Here is a 24573-nt window from a genome sequence, read left to right on the forward strand (position 1 = left end):
CTCAGACATATTTACAACAAGGGATGGCAATCCCTGGCACTCACACCAGAGATGTCCAAGGTGCCAATTTTCTTTGGCATCTGGGCTGATTGCTGCCATCTCTATTCCTACCCCACTGGGGGCAGGTTCCATGAAGTGCTGTGATCAATGTTGAGTGTTCTTGTTTGCTTGCTCTCAGAAGCTGGCACACTCTGTTCAGCAACCAGAACATACTGTGCTTCCCTTCTTGTCACACTGCTTTTAAAAACCTCACTACCTCCTGTTATGTAGTGCTATCATTGCACTACAAAGCAAGTTGAGATTATCTGTGTGTTGTTTGTCTATGTATGTTAAAGATAGTATCTAGTTCACTGCCCTCCATATGGTAAGTACTCTGTGTTTGTTCAGCAAGCACCACCATCCTGAGTGACCCTCTCCAGACCTTTTATTAAAAATCAAAGCATGCTGAGTTAAGGGTTCTTATAAGATTAGAAATGTCTTCAGTGCGAGCTTCTGTATTCATTATATACCCATGACCTACCCATCAAAGTTTAGTCAATCCTGCTTCATTCATTGGTAGTGGGATGCTCACAACTTGCTATGGTAGAATCGCCTGGAGATTTTGTTAAATATCTCATGGTATAAATGGTTTTATTTTACTTATTTGAAGATCCTTGGTGATTGCTGGTGGGTGATGGCAGTGAAAGCAGTGATTGCAATAAGAAAAATAGATTTATTCAAGAATATTGAAAGATAAATCTTTTTTTAAAAAAATCAGTGATTTGCCAATTTTAGAAAGCCTGGTAGGTACCAGCCTCTTCTTTAGAGAGATGAAGTACCAGTTTCTATAAACAGATTAACTCCAGGAATGATGGAGTAAAATGTGAAAACCGTGATCTATTTGAGAGCCCTATTTCACCAGTGGCAAAACAAGACAGCCTGTTCAGTCTCCAGATAAGAGACCAGTTAAGGAATGAACAACACAGCAGTTTCTCTAAATGTGGACCAGGGACCTCCTGCATCAAAATCCCATAGTGAGCAAGTTGAAAAATCAGACTCTATGGTCTCTCCTTAGCCTATTCAATCTAAATTTGGGGAGGGAAAGGCCCAGGATTCTACATTTTAACACTCATGCATAGTGATTCTGATGCACACCAAAGTTTGAGAGCCACTGACCCACGAACTCTCTCATTCTTAAGAACCCTTTGATTTGATTGCTGCCAGTAGTATAATAAGTCCTTAGACTACCTCTCCATGGTTAATCCTAAGAAATGAGGTCCAATTAGGGTTCAACAACATTCTGGCTTAAAGGGATGGTTTACCAATAGTCCTATTATTCTTCCAACAGCTAGATATTTATTAGGGGCCTACTATGTGCCTCTACTCTCAAGAAGCTTATGAATAATTTTCTATGAATTATCTAATACAATCAAGTACGTTAACCATAAAATAGAAAATGAATTAAATTTATTCTATGTCATGGCAAAAAGAGATAAATGTACCAAATAATTTTGTTGGTTTAGATATTAGAAAAAAATATGTAGCAATATCTGGAGAGTCACTAGCAGTAATGGATATATCCCTTATATCTCACTGTTAACGAATTGTTTCCAGCTGAGATCCCTATAATCTGCAGGTGCTGTTTACCATGTAATTTTACCACAGGAAACAAGGGTGTAATCAGTTAATAAAGTGTAAAGAATTAGATTTTTTTCCCTTGAGCAAAATGTCTGACTGAGGCCAACATTCCTGATGCCTCCTCCCTAGTGCAATAGGAAAGCGATATTCAAAGAGAGAAAGCTGTTTTGTTCATATTCTGCAACTTGCCTCTGGAGGCCATGCTAATGAATGCAATACTCAAGCTAGAATTCTAGATTGTTTGTATCAGCAGCCACTGATTTTTGTCTTTGCCATTATACTAATCAGAGGATAGTTTCCAATCCTACCTCTAATTGAGACTCAAATAAGGGCATTGTGAATAGAGATCCTTTTTCAGTTTAAGCAGTTTTTTGTGTTGTTTTCATATGGTTTTTAATTGACATTACAATTGTCATATAAAGGCAGTCCCCTTCCAATAAACATTTGATTTATGAATGTTCCATACTCATCAATAGCCTCTCTTAAGGGACTTTAAGCTATTCCTACTACCCATGTGAGCTAGATTATTTCTGCTATCTGAAGGAGTTTATTTCTTCCTTAGTCCTCCTCTTCTGGGAGCTTGAGTTCTCTCAAACTCCCATCAGACCCATTGTAACAATTAATATATGAGCATTTTCTGTTGCCATCTGTTGCCTTCTGTTGACACAAGACTATGCTAAAGACCCTACCAGAGCACCCATACAAACTGAGACTATGAGGGAACATGGAATATGAAAAAAATTCTGGAATTGTAGTTGCTGATGGCAAGGAGCATCTCCATTTGGACTTCAAAATTCCTGTCCCCTACAAATAGCATTATACTGTAATAACATACCTGTGTAAAACTCAGTAATTTGAACAAATTCACCTATTCAAACCACAGGCAGGAATCAAGCAGTAAGCAGATGGCCTCTAAACTGCCAGGGAATATGCATCTCAACTATTGGAAAAGCCATTCAAAAGTGCACTGATTACCAGAGCGCCTGGGTGGCTCAGTCATTTGAGCAACTGACTTCAGCTCAGGTCATGATCTCACAGTTTGTGAATTCAAGCTCCCACCAGGCTCACTTCTGTCAACACAGAGCCTGCTTAGGATCCTCTGTCTCTCTCTCTGCCTCTCCCCTGCTCACTCTCTCTCTCTGAAAAATAAATAAAACATTTGAAAAAATGCACTGATTACCTGTTTATTTTGTTTGCACATGATTCTGATTAGTTTTAGCAAGATGTCAATCTTATAGCAGATTATAAGCAGTAAACTTAAAGGGACTTGAAAAGATTATAGGTAAGTTATAGGTAAGTGATGTGAAATCTGATAGTTGCTAGCAAGATAAAAGAAAAACATTTTAAAAAGTTTAAGAATTCAAACACCATTGACAATGAAACACTACATCTGCAGGAATGGTTAAAATTAAAAATATTAACAATATCAAGTATACTAAAGATGCACGAAACATGAACTCTCATACATTGCTGGTGGGAGTATAGAATGGTACAGTCATGGGACACCTGGGTGGCTCAGTTGGTTGAGCGTCTGACTTCAGCTCAGGTCATGATCTCGCAGTTCGTGAGTTCGAGCCTCGCGTCGGGCTCTGTGCTGACAGCTCAGAGCCTGGAGCCTGCCTCAGATTCTGTGTCTCCCTCTCTCTCCGCCCCCCCTACTTGTTCTCTCTCTCTCTCTCTCTCTCTCTCTCTCTCTCTCTCCCCCCCCCCCGCTCTCTCTCTCCCTCCCCCCTCCCTCTCCCTCTCTCTCTCTTTCAAAATAAATAAACATTAAAAAAAATTTTTTTAAAGAATCGTACATTCTGGAAAACAGTTTAGCAGTTCCTCACAACAAATACATACCATATAACCCAGAAGTTCTCCCCTGAGGTGTTTGCCCAAGAAAAATGAAAACATATGTCCCCAGAAAGACTAATACATGAAATCTCATATTAGCTTTGTTCCTAATAGCCCCAAACTGGAATTAATCCAAATGTCCTTCAATAGGTGAATATATTAGAAATTGTGGTATATCCATTTAAGGAAATACTATTCAGCAATATAAAGGAAAGAACTACTGATACCCAAAACATGGGTGAGTCTCACAGACATGTTGAAAAAAAGATACAATACACAGAAATCATTCAGTCATACTGTATGATTCAATATATGTGACATTCTAGAATGAGAAAAACTAAGCTATGGTGACAGAAGTCAAAACAGTGGTTTCCTGGTTTAGGAGATAGACCTGAAGAGTGACTGGAAGGGGCACAAGGGAATTTTCTGGGGTGATGGAAATGTACTATACCTTGATTTTGATGATGGTTACAAAGGTGTGTATATTTTTTCAAAACTATTCAAACTGTATGCCTAAAATGTGTACATTTTGCTATATATAAATTATAGCTCAGATTTTCATAAGGTACAAAAATTTGGCAAGGTAAAACCTTCAGAGGATCCCCTTGCTTCAGGATAAAGCCTGAATTCCTTATCATGATCTGACCCTTATTGAATGTCTCTTGGCTCACTTTTTGCCATTGCTCCCACCTCCTACCACTTATTCTAAGGTACTTGTATTTTCAAAAACTGCCATTCTCTTTCCTCTGAACCTCTAAACAATGCTCTCTATGCCTGGAATTCCTTTTTGCCTTCCCATTCACCACTGAATCTTCAACATCCTTCAGGACTCAGAGGTAGCACCTCCTCCAAGACATCTTGTTCCCTCCTAGTCTATATCAGATGTTTTTTTTTTCTTGCTCTCAGAGAACTATATACTTCTTTCTTTTTTTTTTTTAATTTTTTTTTCAACGTTTATTTATTTTTGGGACAGAGAGAGACAGAGCATGAACGGGGGAGGGGCAGAGAGAGAGGGAGACACAGAATCTGAAACAGGCTCCAGGCTCTGAGCCATCAGCCCAGAGCCTGACGCGGGGCTCGATCTCCCGGACCCCGAGATCGTGACCTGGCTGAAGTCGGACGCTTAACCGACTGCGCCACCCAGGCGCCCCTATATACTTCTTTCTAACAAAGCATGTATTGCTCTGTAATTTAATTTGCAATTTTTAAAATTTTATTTTATTTTTAATTTAAATCCAAGTTAATATATAGTGTAATATTGGTTTCAGGAGTAGAATTTAGCAATTCATCACTTACATATAGCACCTAGTACTCAGCCCTACAAGTGCCATCCTTAATGCCCATCATCTATTTAGCCAGTCCCCCCACCCAACACCCCTCCAGCAACCCTCAGTTTGTCCTCTGTATCTAACAGTCTCTTATGCTTTGCCTCCCTGTATGTTTTTATCTCATTTTTCCTTCCCTTCCCCTATGTTCATCTGTTTTGTTTATAATTTTTTTAATGTTTATTTTTGAGAGAGAGTGAGAGGGTGTGGTGGGGGAGAGGAGCAGAGGGAGGGAGACAGAGGATCTGAAGCCAGCATCTTGCTGACAGCAGAGACCCCAATGTGGGGCTCAAACCCATGAACCATGAGATCATGACCTGAACTGAAGTCAGTCACTTAACCAATGGAGCCACCTAGGTGCCCCCATCAATTTTGTTTCTTATATTTCACAAATGGGTGAAGTCACATGCTATTTATCTTTCTCTGAGTGACTTATTTCACTTAGCATAATATGTTCTAGTTCTATCCAAGTTGTTGCAAATAGCAAGATTTCGTTCTTTTTGACTGCCAAGTAATATTATCTAATACACACACACACACACACACACACACACACACACACCATATCTTCTTTATCCATTCATCAGTCAGTGGACATTTGGGCTTTTACCATAATTTGGCTATTGTTGATAGCGCTGCTATAAACATTGGGTTGTATGGGTCCCTTTGAATCAGCATTTTTGTATCCTTTGTATAAATACTTAGTGGTGCAATTTCTGGGTCATAGGCTACCTATATTTTTAATTTTTTGAGGAATCTCTATACTGTTTTCCACAGTGGCTGCACCAGTTTGTATTCCCACCAGCAGTGCAAAAGTGTTCCCCTTGCTCCGTATCCTCATCAACATTTCTTGTTTCCTGAGTTGTTAATTTTAGCCATTCTGACAGGTGTGAAGGAAATACAACAGATGAACATAAAGGAAGGGGAGGAAAAGTAAGATAAAAACAGGGAGGGAAACCATAAGAGGCTCTTAAATACAGAAAACAAATTGGGGGTTGCTAGAGAGGAGGTGGGGGGATGGGCTAAATGGGTGTAATGTTTTTTAACTTAAATCCATAGTGGACTGGGGCCATTTACAGTCTACTACATTTTCAGTAAACCCTCAGTTAAATCATAGATTGTAGACTAATTTCTATCCAAATAGCTGAAATTTCAGCAAAGTTATCAAGAAAAATCTTCTATCCAGAATCACTTGTTCTTCTAGAGTTGGAAATGATTGAGATTTCATTGTAAATAGCAGTTTGGGTTTATATTATTAGTTGTGTGATAGCTTATTTAAATTGTCAGTTAACTGTCTATGGGCTTTCTGGAAACCTAGCCAGACTTTATTATGTTTATTCCATTTGAAAATCCATTTTAAATTCCAATTAAGTGATTTAAGAATACTACTCAGTTGAACTGTGTGAAATTGCTGATATTCAAGCGTTTTGGATACAAAACAATGGCAGTTTCAAATAGTTCAACCTAAATATTTTTAAATACAACCCAATGGCAATTTGGAAATTATATATTCATTTATTAATTTTATATTTAATACATGAATATATTCTTCAAGACACGAACTATGTGTGGTAAGGCTGTTTGATGTAATTGTTCTATGTAAACAGTAAACCACAGGATTTTGAAAAAAGTTTGTATGGAATGTTAGGGCCTTTTTAAGTCTTACCCATTCTTTTTCCAGTTAATCAGAGATGCAGCAGATATGAGGATTTTTTAATTCTTTTTTGAACTGACAATAGGGTGAAAATGCAGATTTGTTTCTTCTTTTTTAACTCTCAAAATAATCAGTGTATTGTGAAGATTAATTTTAATAATAGGAATAGCTAGCATTTATTGAATGTATATTAAATGCTGGGTACTGTACTAACCCTACAACTACTTTATGAGCAAAGTACTATTATTATCCCAATTTACAGATGAGAAAATTAAAATTTAAGTAACTTGCCCAAGATTACACAGCTATAAATGGCAGAGTCAGGATTAGAATCACTCTGAAACCTACTACTCTGTCCATGGTTTACCTCAATCACATTTTTTTAACCGCAAAGAAGCATTCATGTTAAAAGATTATGATTGACTTAAACAAGTATATATTTAAGCTATGATTATTGTTAGTGAAACCAGGCCCATTCACATATGAAACATTGTATTATTATGAAAGATCATCATAAGGCAGTAGAGGACTAAGTACCCAAATGAGTCTTATAGACCACGACTGCTGTAGGAGTCCTGTAGGAGCCTTGGAAAGGGACAGAATAATTGTGTGCTTTGTCATTACTAAATCCCAGAAGAATGTGGACATAACTCATACTATCCAATCATAATTGGATGCACAGCATTCTAGGAACAAACCAAAAGTTCGTCACAAATAGGAATGTGGAAATGTCATGGATGGATAATATTGAAGTCCAAGAGGGGGGAGCAAACTTAAGTCTAATTCTGGACAGACATCAGTATAATATGTGAGAGAAGTTAGAAATTTGTGACTGGGCTCTCTAAGCCCTAGAAATATGTGGAGAATGGGACTTGAAGGATCACTTATTAGGTATTTGTAGAGAGGGGATTCAGAGATTAACCAAAATTTCATAGTTGGAATGATTAGCATAATGCATCAAAAGTAAAAGGATTTATATAGTGGAGAAGATGGGCTCAAGCTTTAGACACAGTGAATTTAAGGTGAAGGTAGACTGTCTACAGAAAGCCAGTTTTTTATGTTGGCTATGGTTGACTAGAGTCAACCTTTTACTCATTTACTTTTTTTTTTTTGTAGGTGGCCCTTCTGAATTTCTTCTTCCCTGAAGAAAAATCATACTCTGAAGAGGAAAGCAGGCGTGTTCGCCGTAATAAAAGAAGCAAAAGCAGTGAAGGAGCAGATGGTAAGTCTATCTGGGTCACAGAAGATTTTTTTCCAGCCTCATATATGAATCAGTCGATAAACTTGATATAAAGCTGATTTTATAAGGATCCTCTTTCTTCCAATCCCAGATATTTTCAGTCATTTCACAGTATATGTGAGAGCCATGGTAGCATTTATATCTCTCATGATCACCCTCCATAAGGACCTCATCTCTCCTGGAGACACCCCGTATCTACTAAGGCCACCAAGAGTATTCAATCCTATTCTTCCAATTGACAGAATGTCACGGTGGCACTTACATGATGTGTTAATTCCAATGGTCATTATGTCAATGTTGCTATCAGCTACCATGCTCAAACATGAACTAGAGCTTTTAGAACTCATCTGTAAACTCCTTGAGGGCAGGGGTTCATTTCTCTTTGTATAACTCGAGACTCTAGCCTAGTGTCTGGCAAATTGTTGGTGTTTTAAATTTTTTTTTTCAACGTTTATTTATTTTTGGGACAGAGAGAGACAGAGCATGAATGGGGGAGGGGTAGAGAGAGAGGGAGAAACAGAATCGGAAACAGGCTCCAGGCTCTGAGCCATCAGCCCAGAGCCTGACGCGGGGCTCCAACTCACGGACCGTGAGATCGTGACCTGGCTGAAGTCGGACGCTTAACCGACTGCACCACCCAGGCGCCCCAAATTGTTGGTGTTTTAATGTAAGTTGATGATATTGATTTCCCCTTCAGCTAGGTTATGATGTGCCATTAAAACCCTTCTTACTGATTTGAGTTACAACAGATTTGAGTTACAACAGATTTGAGTTAACTAGCAATACATTTTGTGGGGCATAACAAAATGTTGCACTAGCTCCTACGCAGGGTCATTGAATTGCTCTGTTTCAACATCACTCTGTCAAATGACAGAATGTACCTCTTCGTCACAGGAATTTGTAGAATTCAGAGCTCTGGACTGCTGCAAAACCATCTGGATTTAAAGACAGCATGTATCTGTCTACATCTGCCAAAGATATATGCTGGTGGGGGAGGGGGGTGTTACAAAACAATATGACTATATAAAGATTAAAATGAGATTTTTGAGCTGACATTTGTCAATGTGGGTAAGGGCAAATGATGGAAGCAATTCCAGAAGGCATGAACTATTGAAGAAATGGAGCCAGGAATTTGTCAGTAGGAACAAGAAGTAGAACTAAATGAAGTCTGAAAAGGACTCAGAACAAGGACTCTGTAATTAAATAGGAGAGTCAGAAAAATTAGATAAGTGGGACATTCTAGTCTCTGGAAGTGGCAGCATTATTGAGCCCTCAAATGGAGAACTGGACCAGTGGGGCCATTCTCGAGAGCAGACATTTTACATAATAATTGATGACTAAGTTCAAGCCTAGGAAATGCAGTCCATGAAGTAAAAGGCACCCATTTTTCACACACTGCTTACAGCCAATTTCCTGGAAGTCTTCAGAAGGCTATGTGGAAGCTGCAAACGGAGAATTATTGTTCCTTTCCTCTCCTAATGATCTCACCCCTTTGATGCATGTAGGTTTTTCTATCTTTGACTCCTCCTGAGGCTACTTCTAGAACCACTAAATCTTTCATATTCCCTGGTTGTTAAGGAGGAGAAGGAAGAGGTTGTAAGAGCAATATCACCTTATGCAGTGGGCATATTCTTCCCTTCTCCAAGTGGGAAGTCTAATAGATTCTAAAATTTACCTCTTCATCTGGCCTACTAAGTTTTCTCTTAAAGAAGGCCACTTCCTCCTCTCTCCCAAACCACTTTATCTGGATCTAGCTACCAGCATCTCTGCTTGTTCTTTACAGTGTTTATTCTGTTTTTATACAAAGTATTTTTGTCTCTAGACAAGGCTGAAACTTCTATTATTAATTTGTATCACTCCTTATCTCATTTCCTCCTGGTCTGATAGTCACTAGATTCCAGTCCCTTTGTGTTGATGCCATATTTCTCATACAATACCAGATATTTTTTTCTTTAAAAAGTATACCTAGGAGGAATCCAAGAGCCCTTAGAGTCAGGAATATAGAATGTCTGGAGGTCGTGGGATTTGAATAAATTTCTAGCCTTTTACCTGGGAAGCTACAGAACCATTTCTTTACATGGGGTGGGTGATCCAATTACTTGTAGAGTGGGGAACCAATCCAAACATCCTTTACTTTTGAACCATTCCTATTACTCTATTGAGTGAATGCTATATTTATTCAATGCATTTATCAAATATTTCCTGAGAAAATATAGCACCTTATATAATTCTAGATTTGAAATGCCAGAAGGATAGTGGTATTATCTGTTTTGTTCACTTTTATATCCCCATGGCTTAGGAAAGGACCTGGTACATAGTAAACCCTTTTTTTCTAAGTTTTTCTTTAATGTTTATTTATTTTTGAGAGAGAGACAGAGTGCGAGCAGGGTCTGGGCAGAGAGAGAGAGGGAGACACACAATCTAAAGCAGGCTCTAGGCTCTGAGCTGTCAGCACAGAGCCTGACACGGGGCTCAAACTCACAAACCGCAAGATCATGACCTGAGCCAAAGTTGGACACTCAACTGAGTCAGCCAGGTGATCCCATAGTAGACTCTCAATACATATTTCTTAATGCCCTCAAAGAGTTTAACTTACACTGTAAAAAGATGGGCAATAAACAACATTGGTGGTAGTAAGTGGTAAGGAGAGAAATATAGCAGTGCAAAAGGGAGACAAGGTGATGGTGTATGCTGTAAAGTGATCAGGGAAGGTCCCACTAATAAGGTAATATTTGTGAAGAGACTTGATGAAATGAAGGTGTGGGCCCTGCATATAATATTTTGAGGAGGAAAGGGAGAGAAGAAATAGTGTATACAAATGCTCTGAAGCAGAAAAACTTTTGGTATTTTCTAGAAAGATCAGTGTGGCTGGGAACAGAGTGAGCAAGAAAGAGAAGGAAAGAGATGAGATCAATTAGCAAAGTCAAATATAGACCCTTGTAAGACAAGGTAAGGACTTTGACTTCTACACTGTGTGAGATAGGGAACGATTGGAGGATTTTTGAATGGAGGATTGGCAAGATCTGACCTCTGTTTCAACAGAATCTCTCTGTCTACTGTATTGAAAATGGCTGAAGGGACTGTTGATGGAAATTCAAACCAGTGCAGCCACTGTGGAAAATAGTATGGAGGTTCCTCAAAAAGTTAAAAATAGAACTACCCTATGATCCAGTAATCCCACTACTGGGTATTTACCCAAAGAATACAAGAACAGTAATTTAAAGGGATACATGCAGCCCTGTTTATGGCAGCATTATTCACAACAGCCAAGATATGTCAACTGCTCAAGTGTGCATCAACTGATGAATGTATAAAAAATATCTGGTGTGTGCATGTGTCACACACACACACACATGCAAACACACATGATAATAAAAAAGAATGAAACCTTGATATTTTCAATGACATAGATGGAGCTATAGTGTATAATGCTAACTGAAATAAGTTAGAGAAAGATAAATACCATATGATTTCACTCATGTGAAATTTAAGGAATAAATAAGTAAAGGAGAAAAAGAGAGAGACAAACTAAGAAATAGACTATAGAAAACAAAGTGATAGAGGGAAGGCAGGTGGTGGGATGGGTGAAATAGGTGATGGGGATTAAGGAGGGTACTTGCCATGACGAACACAGGGTGATGTATAGATTTTTGGAATCACTATTTTCTATAACTGAGACAAATATAACATTGCATGTTAACTATACTGGAATTAAAAATAACTTAATAAAAAATAAATAAGAAAATAGATGTAGGGAGAAAGAGCAGAAGCAGAAATACCTGTTAGGGAAGTATACCAATAATCCAGGAAATAGATAATGTTGGTTTATACCAGAGTGGGGACAATGTGAGTGGTTAGAAAGTGGTCAGATTCTGAATACATTTCAAAAGAATAGCTGACAGAATCATCAGATTGATTAGAAAAGTGGTATGAAAAAGAAGAGCCAAGGATGACCCCACAGTTTTAGACTTAAGGTACTAGAGTAGTAGAATTGCCATTTCTGAAACAGGAAAAAACAGAGGAGATGCAGGGTAAAATTTTGCAGAGAAAGAATAAAAAAAACTGGAGGTTTAGAATGGTTTTAAACTTAAGTGACTATGAACTTAATATAGACTGCTATATTCATAAGATGTTATATATGAATCTAATGGTACCCACAAATCAAAAACCTATAATAGATACAAAAAATGAATAAATAAAGGAATCCAATCATATCACCAAATAAAGCCATCAAACCACAAAGAGAAAGAGAAAAAAGGAACAGAAAGGAACTTAAAAAACCCCACATAAAATAAGTAACAAAATGGCAATAAGTATATACCTATTAATAATTACTTTGAATATAAATGGACTAAATGCTCCAATCAAAAGACATCGGATGACTCAATGGATAAAAAAGCAATGCTGCCTGAAGGAGACTCATTTCAGACCTAAAGACTCTCACAGATTGAAAGTAGAGGGATGGAAAACATTTGTCATGCAAATGGAAGCAAAAAGGAAACTCAGACACCAATACTTCTATCAGACAAAACAGACTTACAAGATTGTAACAAGAGAGAAAGAAGAATACTATATGATAGAGAGCAATCCAACAAGAGGATATAACAATTGTAAAAATTTATGCACCCAATATAGGACTTCCTAAATAGAAAAAGCAACTATTGACAGATGTATACAAACTGACAGTAATACAATAATAGTATGAGACATTAACACCCCACTTATATCAATGGATAGATCATCCAAACAGAAAATTAACAAGGAAACAATGGCTTTCAATGACACACTGGACCTGATGCACCTAATAGATCATACCTACCTAAAACAGTGGAATACATATTCTTTTCAAGTGCACATCCCAAACATTTTCCAGAATAGATCACATGTTAGGCCACAAAACAAGACTCAATAAGTTTAAAAAGGTAAAAGTCATATCATGCATCTTTTCTGACCACAGCACAATGAAACTCAAATCAATCACAAAAAATCTAGAAAAAACACAAATACATGGAGGGTAAATAACATACTTGTTAACAATGAGTGAGTCAACCAAGAAATCGAGGAAATAAAAAAATACATAAAGTCAGATGAAAATGAAAACACAATGATCCAAAATCTTTGGGATGCAGCAAAAGCTGTTCTGAGAGGAAAGATTATTGGAATATAGGCCTACATCAAGAAGCAAGAAAAATCTCAAATAACCAACCTAACCTTACACCTAAAAGAGCTAGGAAAAATAAAAACAATTAAATCCAAAGTCAGTAGAAGGAAGGAAATAATAAACATTAGACCAGAAGTAAATGAAATGGAGACTGAAAAACCAATAAGACAGATCATTGAAACCAGGAACTCATTCTCTGAAAAGATCAACAGAATTGATAAACCTTTAGTCAGACTTATCAGAGAGACAGAGAGGGTGGCACCTGGGTGACTCAGTCAGTTAAACATCCAACTCTTGATTTTGGCTCAGGTCATGATCTCACAGTTGTGACATCAAGCCCCACATTGAGCTTTGTGCTGGGCATGGAGGCTGCTTAATATTCTCTCTCTCCATTTCCCTCTGCCCCTCCCCATCTCTCTCTAAATGAAAAAAGACAGAGAGAGAGAGAGAGAAATGACTTAAATAAATGAAATCAGAAATGAAAGACAAATAACAACCAATACTAGAGAAATACAAAGAATTATAAGAGAATATTATGAAAAATCCTATGCCAACAAATGTACAACCTAGAAGAAATGGATAAATTCCTGGAAACATATAACCTTCAAAAACTGAAACAGGAAGAGTTATAAAATTTGAATAGACTGATTTCTAGCAATGAGATTGAGTTACTCAAAACCCAAACAAACAAACGAAAAAACAACTCCCAACAAACAAAAGGCCAGGACCAACGTGCTTCACAGGTAAATTCTGCCACATATTTAAAGAATGGTTACTACCTATTGTTCTCAAACTATTCCCAAAAATAGAAGAGAAGGGAAATCTTCCAAATTAATCATATGAAGGCAGCATTATCCTGATACCAAAACCAGAAAAAGACACTACAAAAAAAACAAAGAAAGATAGAAAAACCTACAGGCCAATTCTCTAATGAACACAGACACAAAAATCTTCAACAATATATTAACAAACCAAATACAACAACACATCCCAAAACTCATTCACTACAATCAAGTGGGATTTACTCCAGAGATGCAAGTATGGTTCAGTATTCATAAATCTATCAATGTGATACAACACATTAACTACAGAAAAGATAAAAATCAAAATTGATGCAGAAAATGCTTTTGACAAAGTACAACATCTATTCATGATTAAAAACTCTTCAACAAAGTAGGTTTAGAGGAAACATACCTCAACATAATAAAGGCCACATATGAAAAAACCACAGCTAACATCATACTCAGAGGGGAAAAACTGAGAGCTTTTCCTCTAAGATTAGGAACAAGACAAGGACATCCATTTTCACCATTCTTCAACATAGTACTGAAGTGACATTCATAGCAATCAGACAATAAAAAGAAATAAAAGGCATCTAAATTGGCAAAGAAGTAGTAAAACTTTTGCTATTTACAGAAGACATGATACTGTATATAGAAAACCTGAAAGACTCCACCAAATCCTGTTACAACCAATAAATGAATCAGTTTGCAAGATACAAAATCAACATACAGAAATCTGTTGCAATTCTATAGATGAACAATGAAGAAACAGTAATTAAGAAGACCGTGCCATTTATATTTGTACCAAAATTAATAAAGTACCTAGGAATAAACTTAACCACAGAGGTGAAAAAACCTGTGCTCCAAAACCTATGAAACATTGGTGAAAAAATTGAAGATAACACAAACAAATGGGAAGTTATTCCATTTCATGGATTGGAAGAAACAGAATTATTAAAATGTGCCTACTGCGCAAAGTAATCTACGCATTCAATGCAATCACTATCAAAATACAAAGAACATTTTTCATAGAACTAGAACAAATAATCCTAAAATTTTGATGGAATTACAAAATACCTCAAATAGCTGAGACACTCTTGAGAAAGAATAACAAAGCTGGAGGCATCACAATCCCAGATTTCAAGATACACTACATAGCTGTAGTAATCAAAACAGTATGGTACTGGCACAAGAATAGACACATAGATCAATGACAGAATAGAGAGAAATAAACTCAAGCTTTAATGTTCTATTAATCTACAACAAAGGAGGGAAGAGTATACAGTGGAAGAAAGGCAGTCTCTTCAACAAGTGGTGTTCAGAAAACTGGACAGCTACATGCAAAAGCATGAAACTGGAACACTTTCTTACACTATATCCAAAAGAAAATTGATTAAAGATCTAAATATGAGACCTGAAATTATAAAATTCTTGAAGAAAACATAGGAAGTAATTTCTTTGACATCAACCATAGAAACATTTTCTAGATATCTCCTCTGACAAGGGAAATAAAAGTTAAATTAAAATACTGGGACTATTCCAAAATAAAAAGCTTTTGCATAGTGAAAGAAACCTTCAATAAAATAAAAAGGCAACATCCTGAATGGAAGACAGTATTTGCAAACAATATGTCCAATAAAAGATTAATATCTAAAATATATATAGACCTTATACAACTCAATGCCAAAAAATAAGTAATCTAATTTAAATGAGCAGAGGAGCTGAATAAACATTTTACCAAAGAAGACATATGGATAGCCAACACACATGAAAAGATGCTGAACAACACTAATCATCAGGGAATTGCAAATTAAAACTACAATGAAATATCACTTTATACTGTCAGAATAGCTAAAATAAAAAACACACAAAATGTTGACAAGGATTTGGAGAAAAAGGAAATCTTGTGTTTCAATTTTTTTAATGTTTTATTTATTTTTGAGAGAGACAGAGTGCGAGCAGGGAAGGGGCAGAGAGAAAGGGAGACACAGAATCTGAAATAGGCTCCAGGCTCTGAGCTGTCAGAACAGAGCCCAAAGCGGAGCTTGAATTTGTGAACCACAAGGTCATGACCTGAGCTGGATTCAGACGCCCAAGTGATTGAGCCACCCAGCTGCCCTGAGAAAAAGGAAATCTTATTCACTGTTTGAAGGAATGCATATTGGCGCAACCACTGTGAAAATAGTATAGAGATTACTCATGAAATTAAAAATAGAAATATAATATGATCCAGTAATTCCACTGCTGGGTATTTACCCAAACAAAATGAAAACAGTAATTCAAAAAGATATATGCACCCCTGTGTTTATTGCAGCATTATTTACAAGAGCCAAACTATGGAAGCAACCCAAGTGTCCATTGATGGATGAATAGATTAAAAAGATGTGAGATTAGGTAGATAGATATGGATATGGGTATGATATAGGTACATATATATAATGAAATATTATTTGGCAAAAAAATGAAATATATCCATGTTGTTGTAACAACATGGATGGATCTAGAGGGTATAATACTAAACGAAAGAAGTCAGAGAAAGATAAATACGTTATGATTTTACTCATGTGGAATTAAAGAAACAAAACAATCATACAAAGAAAAAAAGGCAAAAAGAACAGACACTTAAATATAGAGAACAAACGTGGTTGGCAGAGGGGAGGTGGGTGGAAGATGGTTGAAACAGATAAAGGGGATTAGGAGTACACTTACCTTTTATTTAGATTTTATTTAATCTAACATACAGTGTGATATTAGTTTCAGGTGTATAATATAGTGATTCAGCACTTACATACATCACCTGATGCTCTTATAACAAGTGCACTCCTTAATCCCCATCAACTGTTTAACCGATCCCCACCCCCACCTCCTTTCTGGTTACCATCAGTTTGTTCTCCATAGTTAAGAGTGTGTTTCTTGATTTGCCTCTCTCTCTCTCTTTGTTCCCTTTGCTCCTTTGTTTTGTTTCTTAAATTCCACATATGAATGAAATCATATGATATTTGTCTTTCTCTAAATGATTTATTTCACTTAGGATCCTAAGCTCAAGTTCCATCCATGTCCTTGCAAATAGCAAGAGTTCATTCTTTTTTATGGCTGAGTATATTCCATTTTATATATATGCTACATCTTTATCCATTCATCAGTTGGTGAACATTTGGGCTGTTTCCATAATGTGGCTATTGTAGATAATGCTGCTATAAACTTTGGGGTACATGTATCCCTTTGAATTAGCAGTTTTGTATTCTTTGATAAATAGCTAGTAGTAGGATTTGTGGATCATAGGGTAGTTCTATTTTTAACTTTTTTGAGGCACCTCCATACTGTTTTCCAGTGTTTGCACAAGCTTGCATTCCCATCAATAATGTAAGAGGGTTCTCCTTTCTCCAAATCCCCTCCAAGACCTGCTGTTTTTTGTGTTGTTGATTTTAGCTATTCTGACAGGTGAGAGGTGATGTCTCATTATAGTTTTGATTTGAAGTTCCCTGATGATCAGTGATGTTGAGCAACTGTCTGTTGGTCATCTGGATGTCTTCCTTGGAAAAATGTCTATTCGTGTCTTCTGCCCATTTTTACTGCATTGCTTATTTGGGGGGTTTTGATTTGAATAAGTTCTTCATATATTTTGGATACTAACCTTTATCAGATATTTCATTTGCAAATACCTTCCCCCATTCCATATGTTGCCTGTTGGTTTTTGTTGATTGTTTCCTTCACTGTTGCAGAAGCTTTCTATTTTGATGTAGTCCCAATAGTTTATTTTTGTTTTTGTTACCTTTCTCTCAGGAGACATAGGTAGAAAAAAGTTGCTATGGACAATGTCAAAGAAGTTACTGCCTGTGTTTTCTTCAAGTATTTTAATGGTGTCATGACTCACATTTAGGTCTTTAATCAATTTTGAGTATATTTTTGTATATTCTGTAAGAAAATGTTCAAGTTTCATTTTTTTGCGTGTTGCTGTCCAGTTTTCCCAACACCATTTATTAAAGAGACATTCTTTTTCCCTTCGAATATTCTTTCTTGCTTTGTCAAAGATTAATTGACCATTTGGTGTGGGTTCATTTCTGGGATTTTATTCTGTTCCATTGATCTATGTGTCTATTTTTGTGCCAGTACCATACATACTGTTTTGATTACTACAGCTCTGTAATATAACTGGAACTCCGAAATTGTGGTAACTCCAGCTTTGCTTTTCTTTTTCAAGATTGCTTTGGCTCTTTAAGGGTTTTTTTTATGGTTCTATGAAAATTTTAGGATTTTTTTTCTACCTGTATGAAAAATACTGTTGGTATTTTCATACAGATTGTATTCAATATGTAGATTCCCTTGGGTGCCATAAACATTTTAACAATATTTCTTTTTCTAATCCATGAGCATAGAGTGTCTTTCCATTTCTTTGTGTCATCTTCAATTTCTTTCATCAGTGTTTTATGGTTTTCAGAGTACAGATCTTTTACCTCTTTGGTTAAGTTTATTCCTAGGTATCTTATGGTTTTGGGTGCAATTGTAATTGGGATTGATTCTTTGATTTCTTTTTCTTCTGCTTCATAATTGGTGTATAGTAATGCAACAGAATTCTGTACATTGATTTTGTATCCTATGAATTACTGAGTTTGTTTATCAGTTCTAGCAGCTTTTTGGTGAAATCTTTAAGGTTTTTATGTAGAGTATCATATCATCTGCAAATAGTGAAAGTTTTATTTCTTCCTTGCTGATTTTGATGCCTCTTGTTACTTCTTGTTGTCTGACTGCTATGGCTAGGACTTCCGGTAGTATGTTCACTAAAGGTGGTGAGAGCATATATCCTTGTCTTTTTCCTGAGCTTAGGGATATAACTCTCAGTTTTTCTTGATTAAGGATGATGTTAGCTGTGGGTTTTTCATATACAGCACTTATTATGTTTAGCTATGTTCCCTCTAAAGGTACTTTGTTGAGGGTTTTTATCATGAATGGATGTTGTAACTTTGCCAAATTCTTTTTCTGTTGTCTATTGAAATAATCATATGGCTGTTTCTTTTATTAATGTGATGTATCAAGTGGATTGATTCAGGAATATTGAACTACCCGTGCAACCAAGGAAAAATCCCATTTGATTGTGGAGAATGATTTTTTTAATGTAATGTTGAATGGAGTTTCTAGTGTTTTACTGAGGATTTTTGCATCTCTGTTCATCAGGGAAATGGGCTTGTAGTTCTCTTTTTTTGTGGTATCTTTATCTGGTTTTGGTATCAGGATAATGCTTGCCTCATAGAATGAATTTGGAAGTTTTCCTTCCTTTTCTATTTTCTGGAATAGTTTAAGACGCATAGGTATTAAATCTTCTTCACATGTTTGGTAGAATTTGCCTGTGAAGCATCTGACCATGGACTTTTGCCTGTTGGAGTTTTTGTTTTGTTTTGTTTTTAATTTTTTTTCAACATTTATTTATTTTTGGGACAGAGAGAGACAGAGCATGAACGGGGGTGGGGCAGAGAGAGAGGGAGACACAGAATCAGAAACAGGCTCCAGGCTCTGAGCCATCAGCCCAGAGCCTGACGTGGGGCTCGAACTCACAGACCGCGAGATCGTGACCTGGCTGAAGTCGGACGCTTAACCGACTGCGCCACCCAGGCGCCCCTGTTTTGTTTTGTTTTTATTAATGACTCAATTTCTTTGATGGTTATTGGTCTGTTCAAGTTTTCTATTATTTCTTCCTGTTTCAGTTTTGGTAGTTTATGTTTCTAGGAGTTTATCCATTTCTTCCATGTTGTCCAATTTGTTGGCATATAGTGTTTCATAGTATTCTCTTATAATTGTTTGTATTTCTGTGCATTGTTTCTTATTTCTCCTCTCTCATCTGTAATTTTATATATTTGGGTCCTTTTTCTTTTCTTTTTGATCCATCTGGATAGAAGTTTATCAATTATGTTGATCTTTTCATAGAACCAGCTCCTGGTTTCATTGATCTGTTCTACTTTTTCATAGTTTCTATATCACTTATTTCTTCTCTAATATTTATTATTTCTTTCATTCTGCTGGTTTTACATTAGGTGTGTTATTCTTTTTGCAGATCCTTTAGGTGTAAGATTAGTTGTCTATTTGAGCTTTTTCTTGCTCCTTGAGGTCGGTCTTTATTGCTATAAGTTTCCCTCATAGAACCACTTTTGCTACATTCCAAGTGTTTGGGGCTGTTGTGTTTTTATTTTCATTTGTTTTCATGTATTTTTTATTTCTTCTTTGATTTCTGGTTGATCCATGCTTTGTTTAGTAGCATATTATATAGCTCCATATATTTGTGGTCTTTCCAGTTTGTGTGTGTGTGTGTGTGTGTGTGTGGTTGATTTCTAGTTTCATAGTGTTGTGGCCAGAAAAGGTGCATGGTATGTCTTCATTGTTCTTGAATTTGTTGAGTCCTGTTCTGTGGCCTAATGTGTGATCTGTTCTGGAGAATGTTCCATGTGCACTTGAAAAGAATATGTATTGTGATGTTTTAGGATGGAATGTTCTGAATATATTTGTTAAGTCATCTGGTACAGTGTGTCATTCAAAGCCATTGTTTCCTTATTTCTTTTTTTCTAATATGAAATTTATTGTCAAATTGGTTTCCATACAACACCCAGTGCTCATCCCAACAGGTGCCCTCCTCAATGCCCATCACCCAGTTTACCCTCCCTCCCACCCCACATCAACCCTCAGTTTATTCTCAGTTTTTAAGAGTCTCTTATGGTTTGGCTCCCTCCCTCTCTTTTTTTTTCCCTTCCCCTCCCCCCTGGTCTTCTGTTAAGTTTCTCAGGATCCACATAAGCGTGAAAACATGTGGTATCTGTCTTTCTCTGTATGACTTATTTCACTTAGCATAACACTCTCCAGTTCCATCCACGTTGATACAACAAAAAAGACGACCTCCTATGCCACCATCTTCCCAGATCTCTCCTTATTGATTTTGAGTTTAGATGATCTGTTCATTGATGTAAGTGGGGTGTCAAAGTCCCCTACTATTAATGTATGATTATCAATGGGTTACTTTATGTTTTTTATTGTTTTATGTATTTGGGTGCTCACATGTTGGGTAAGTAAATATTTATAATTACTATATCTTCTTGTTGGAATGCCCCCTTTATTATTATATACTTCCTTTCTTTCTGTCTTGTTTCATTGTTTGTTTTGAAGTCTAGTTTGTCCAATATAAGTATTTCTACTCTAGCTTTCTTTTGACATCTATTCTCATGATAGATAATTTTCCATCTCCACATTTCACTCTAATGGTGTCTTTCAGTCTTAAATGAATTTCTTGTAGACAATATACAATGAGTCTTGTTTTTTAGTCATTCTGAGCCCTATGTCTTTTGATTAGAATTTTTAGTCCATTTACATTCAAGGTAATTATTGATAGATATGTATTTATTACCACTTTATCACTTATTTTGTAGTTTTGGGGTATTTTCTCTGATCTTTTCTTGTCTTTCTCTCTTTTATGTTTTACTGATTATATTTAGTGAAATATTTGGATTTCTTTCTCTTCTTTGCATGTTTATTAAGTGGTTTTTGATATATGGTTTCTATTAGGTTTATATATAACCTCTTCTGCTTATAGAAGTCTATGTTAAGTTGATGGTCATTTATGTTCGAACCAATTCTTTTCTCCTCTCATCAGCATATTTTAGGTATGTGTTTTTATATTTTATATACTTTTTGTGTTTGAGTTCCTTGACTGATTTTTACAGAAATATTCATTTTACTGCTTTTGTGTTTCATACCTTCATGTTCTCACTTTTGGTCTCTCCTTTCCACTCAAAGAGTCCCCTTTAATATTTCTTGCATGCCTGGTTTAGTGGTCATGAACTCTTTTAGTTTCTATTTGTCTGAGAAACTATATCTTCTTCTATTCTGAATGATAGCTTTGCTGGATAGAGAATTCTTGGCTGTAGATTTTTCCCATTCAAAACGTTGAATAAATCATGCCACTCCCTTTTGATTCACAAAATTTCTGTCGAAAAATCTCCTGCTAGTCTTTTGGGTTTTCTCTTGTAAGTTGCTCACTTCTTTTGTCTTGCTGCTTTAAATTTTTTTTTCTTAATCAGTATATTTTTCAAATTAAATTATTACATGTCTTTATGTGGGTCTGCTTTTGTTGATTTTGAAGGGAGTATTCTGTGCCTTGTGAATCTGGATGTCTGTTTCCTCCCCCAACTTAAGGAAGTTTTCAGCTATTATTACCTGAAATAAATTTTCTGTTCCCTTTCTCTTTCTTCTTCTGGGATTCCTGTAATACGAATGTCACTACATTTGATGCATTATCAACATAGATCTCAACACAGGGCTCAATCTCACAAACCGTGGGATCATGGCTTGAAATGAAATCAAGAGTTGGATATCCAACCAACTGAGCCATCCACGTACCCTGCTTTTGTTGATTTTGATGCCAGTTCTCTGTACTTCCTACATCTGGATGTTTGGTTCTTTCCAAACATTAGGGATGTTTTTAGCTATTATTTCTTCAAATAAATTTTCTGTCCCTTTCTCTCTCATCTGCTTGTGTGACTCCTGTAATACAAATATTGTTCTGTTGGATGAAATCAGTGAGTTCTCTAAGTCTATTCTCATTTTACATAATTATTCTTCGTCTTTCTCAGCTTCATTGCCTCCATTACATTGTCTTCTAGCTCATTAATTCATTCGTCTGCTTCTTCCAACCTGCTGTTCATTGCATCAAGCATGTTTCTAATCTTATTTATTGCATTCTTCATCTCTGATTCTTTTAAAACTCTTTTATCTCTGTGGTAAGGTCTCACTGATGTCTTCAGTTCTTTTCTCAAGCCCAGTGAGTACCGTATGTTCATTGCTTTAAATTCTCTATCAAGAATTTTGCTTACATCTCTTTTGCTTAGGTACCTGACATTAGCCTTATCTTGTTTTTTCATTTGGGATAAATTCCTCTTTCTTCTCATTTTTTCTACATCTTTGCCTCCTTCTGTGTTTTAGGAAAGCAAGTTGTGTCTCTTTCTCCCGAAAGTAGCCTTCTTATGAAGAAGTCATATAATGTCCATGGCTTGGCACTTCAGGGAGTGTCTCCACTCTGTACTCTGCTTGCTCTCCTGTTATGTTCTGGCTGCTCTGTCCTTCAGGCTAGTCATCTGCAGAGGCTCTCCTTGCCTGCTGTGGGGAGTGTTTCATCCCTGGCCTACATGTGGTGAGTTTTAACTAGGTATGCTCTGGTCTGCTTGCTAAATGAGACATGTCACCACCTTCACCAGAACTGAGGCCCTGAAAAACTCTCTGGTGGAGACATGTGGTGTGGGCAGGAGCTTATGCTGGCCTTCTGGTCGTGGGGCCTACCACATGGTGACTAAAGTAAGTGTGACTGAGAAGGGCAGTTCCACCATAGTGGTAGGATGAAACTTAGTGTAAGCAAGTTAGGCAGCCCATGTCTACACTGTACTACTTCCCAGAGGTGGTTCTGTGTCTATTCTAAGGGGTGGGGGAGGGAAATGTTGCTGGCTGGCTCCTTTGTATCCGGAGTACTGTCTGCATGAATGCTGCCTCTCAGGGACTCACTCTGAGCAGAGCGAATAATCTCCCAAATGTGTGCCCTTGAGATCACTTTTTGATGCTGTATGGCCCTGGTTTGTTTGCCTAACTTTCTTCAAGAGCATTGTGGTACTCTCTAGGCTCTATCTCAGTCAAGCCTGCTCCCTTTTAAATTCCAGGCTTTTAGCCCCAATGGTGCAAGAATTCATAAAATTCAGTCCCTATTGTTTTGCAAGCCAATGGCGTTAGGAAAACATTCTCCTTGTGCATTCCCCTGTGTGCCCCTCTCACCCTTCTCTGTAACATGGCTCTGTCCCCTCTGCAGCAGCCAGGAAATGTTTCTCCCCTAAACCATATCTGTGCACTTCTTGCCTTTTTTGATGTAGCCCCTTCTCTCCTTTTAGTTGTAGAGTTTGTCCTGTCAGTCTTCAGATTGATTTCTGTGGTGTGTCAGATGATTTAATAATTATCTAGTTGGATTCATGGGGCAAGGTGAGCCTAGGGTCCTCCTACATTACTGCCATCTTCCTGTCTCCAGAAGTACACTTATCTTGATGAACACTGAGTAATGTATAGAATTGTTGAATCATTATATTGTATACCTGATAATGTTATAATTCTGTATGCTAATTATACTTGAATAAAAAAAGAATTCAGAAGATGGAGTAGGAGGAGGACACTAGGCTTGCCTCATTCCTTGAACACAGAGACATAAATATCAAGTCATTCTGAATACGCAAGAAATAAATCTGAGAACTGACAGAACAAACTTCACTACTAGAGGGAGAGAAGAGGCCACATCATGGACTGTAGGAAGTACAGAGATGTGGTTTGGGGAGAAGCAAATCATGGTTGCCATAGAGAGTAGGGATCCCTGGTCACACAGAGAGAGAAAGGAATGTACAGCGGATCATACAAGGAAAGCACATCCTCAAAGCCATTGACTAGGTCATGCTGAATGGGAAAACTATGCAGGTAAGAATACTTTATCCAGCAAGCCTGTCATTCAGAATAGAAAGGGAGATAGTTTCCCAGATAAACAAAAACTAAAGGGAGTTTAACCACTATATCAGCCCTGCAAGAAATATTAAAGGGGACACTTTGCATGGGAAAGAAACAACGAAAGCACAAAAAAAACAGAAAAGAATAGAGAAAATCTCCAGAAACAATAACAAAGTATGTAATAAAATGGCACTAAATACATATCTATTGATAATTACTGTGAATGTAAATGGACTAAATTCTCCAATCAAAAGACTTTGGGTATCAGAATGGATAAAATGGATAAAACCAACAAGGTTTGGACACTTGGGTGGCTCAGTCAGTTAAATGTCCAACTCTTAATTTCAGCTCAGGTCATGATCTCACAGTTCATAAGTTCGAGCCCCGCATCAGGCTCTGCACTGACAGAACAGAGCCTGCTTGGGATTATCTCTCTCCCTCTTTCTCCACCC

General features: G+C 36.9%; 1 protein-coding gene across 4 annotated transcripts in view; it reads left to right on the plus strand.

Moving 5' to 3' along the window:
• The window catches only part of EDA (ectodysplasin A), a 427522-nt gene that overhangs the window by 284318 nt on the left and 118631 nt on the right, over window positions 1-24573 (plus strand). For all 4 annotated transcript variants that reach the window (XM_043570216.1, XM_043570217.1, XM_043570218.1 and 1 more), the window contains exon 2: window positions 7549-7654. In XM_043570216.1, the coding sequence (XP_043426151.1) occupies window positions 7549-7654 (106 nt within the window). The remainder of the gene's footprint in view (window positions 1-7548; window positions 7655-24573) is intronic.

The sequence above is a fragment of the Prionailurus bengalensis genome, chromosome X, assembly GCF_016509475.1.
Source record: "Prionailurus bengalensis isolate Pbe53 chromosome X, Fcat_Pben_1.1_paternal_pri, whole genome shotgun sequence".
Lineage (NCBI taxonomy): Eukaryota > Metazoa > Chordata > Mammalia > Carnivora > Felidae > Prionailurus > Prionailurus bengalensis.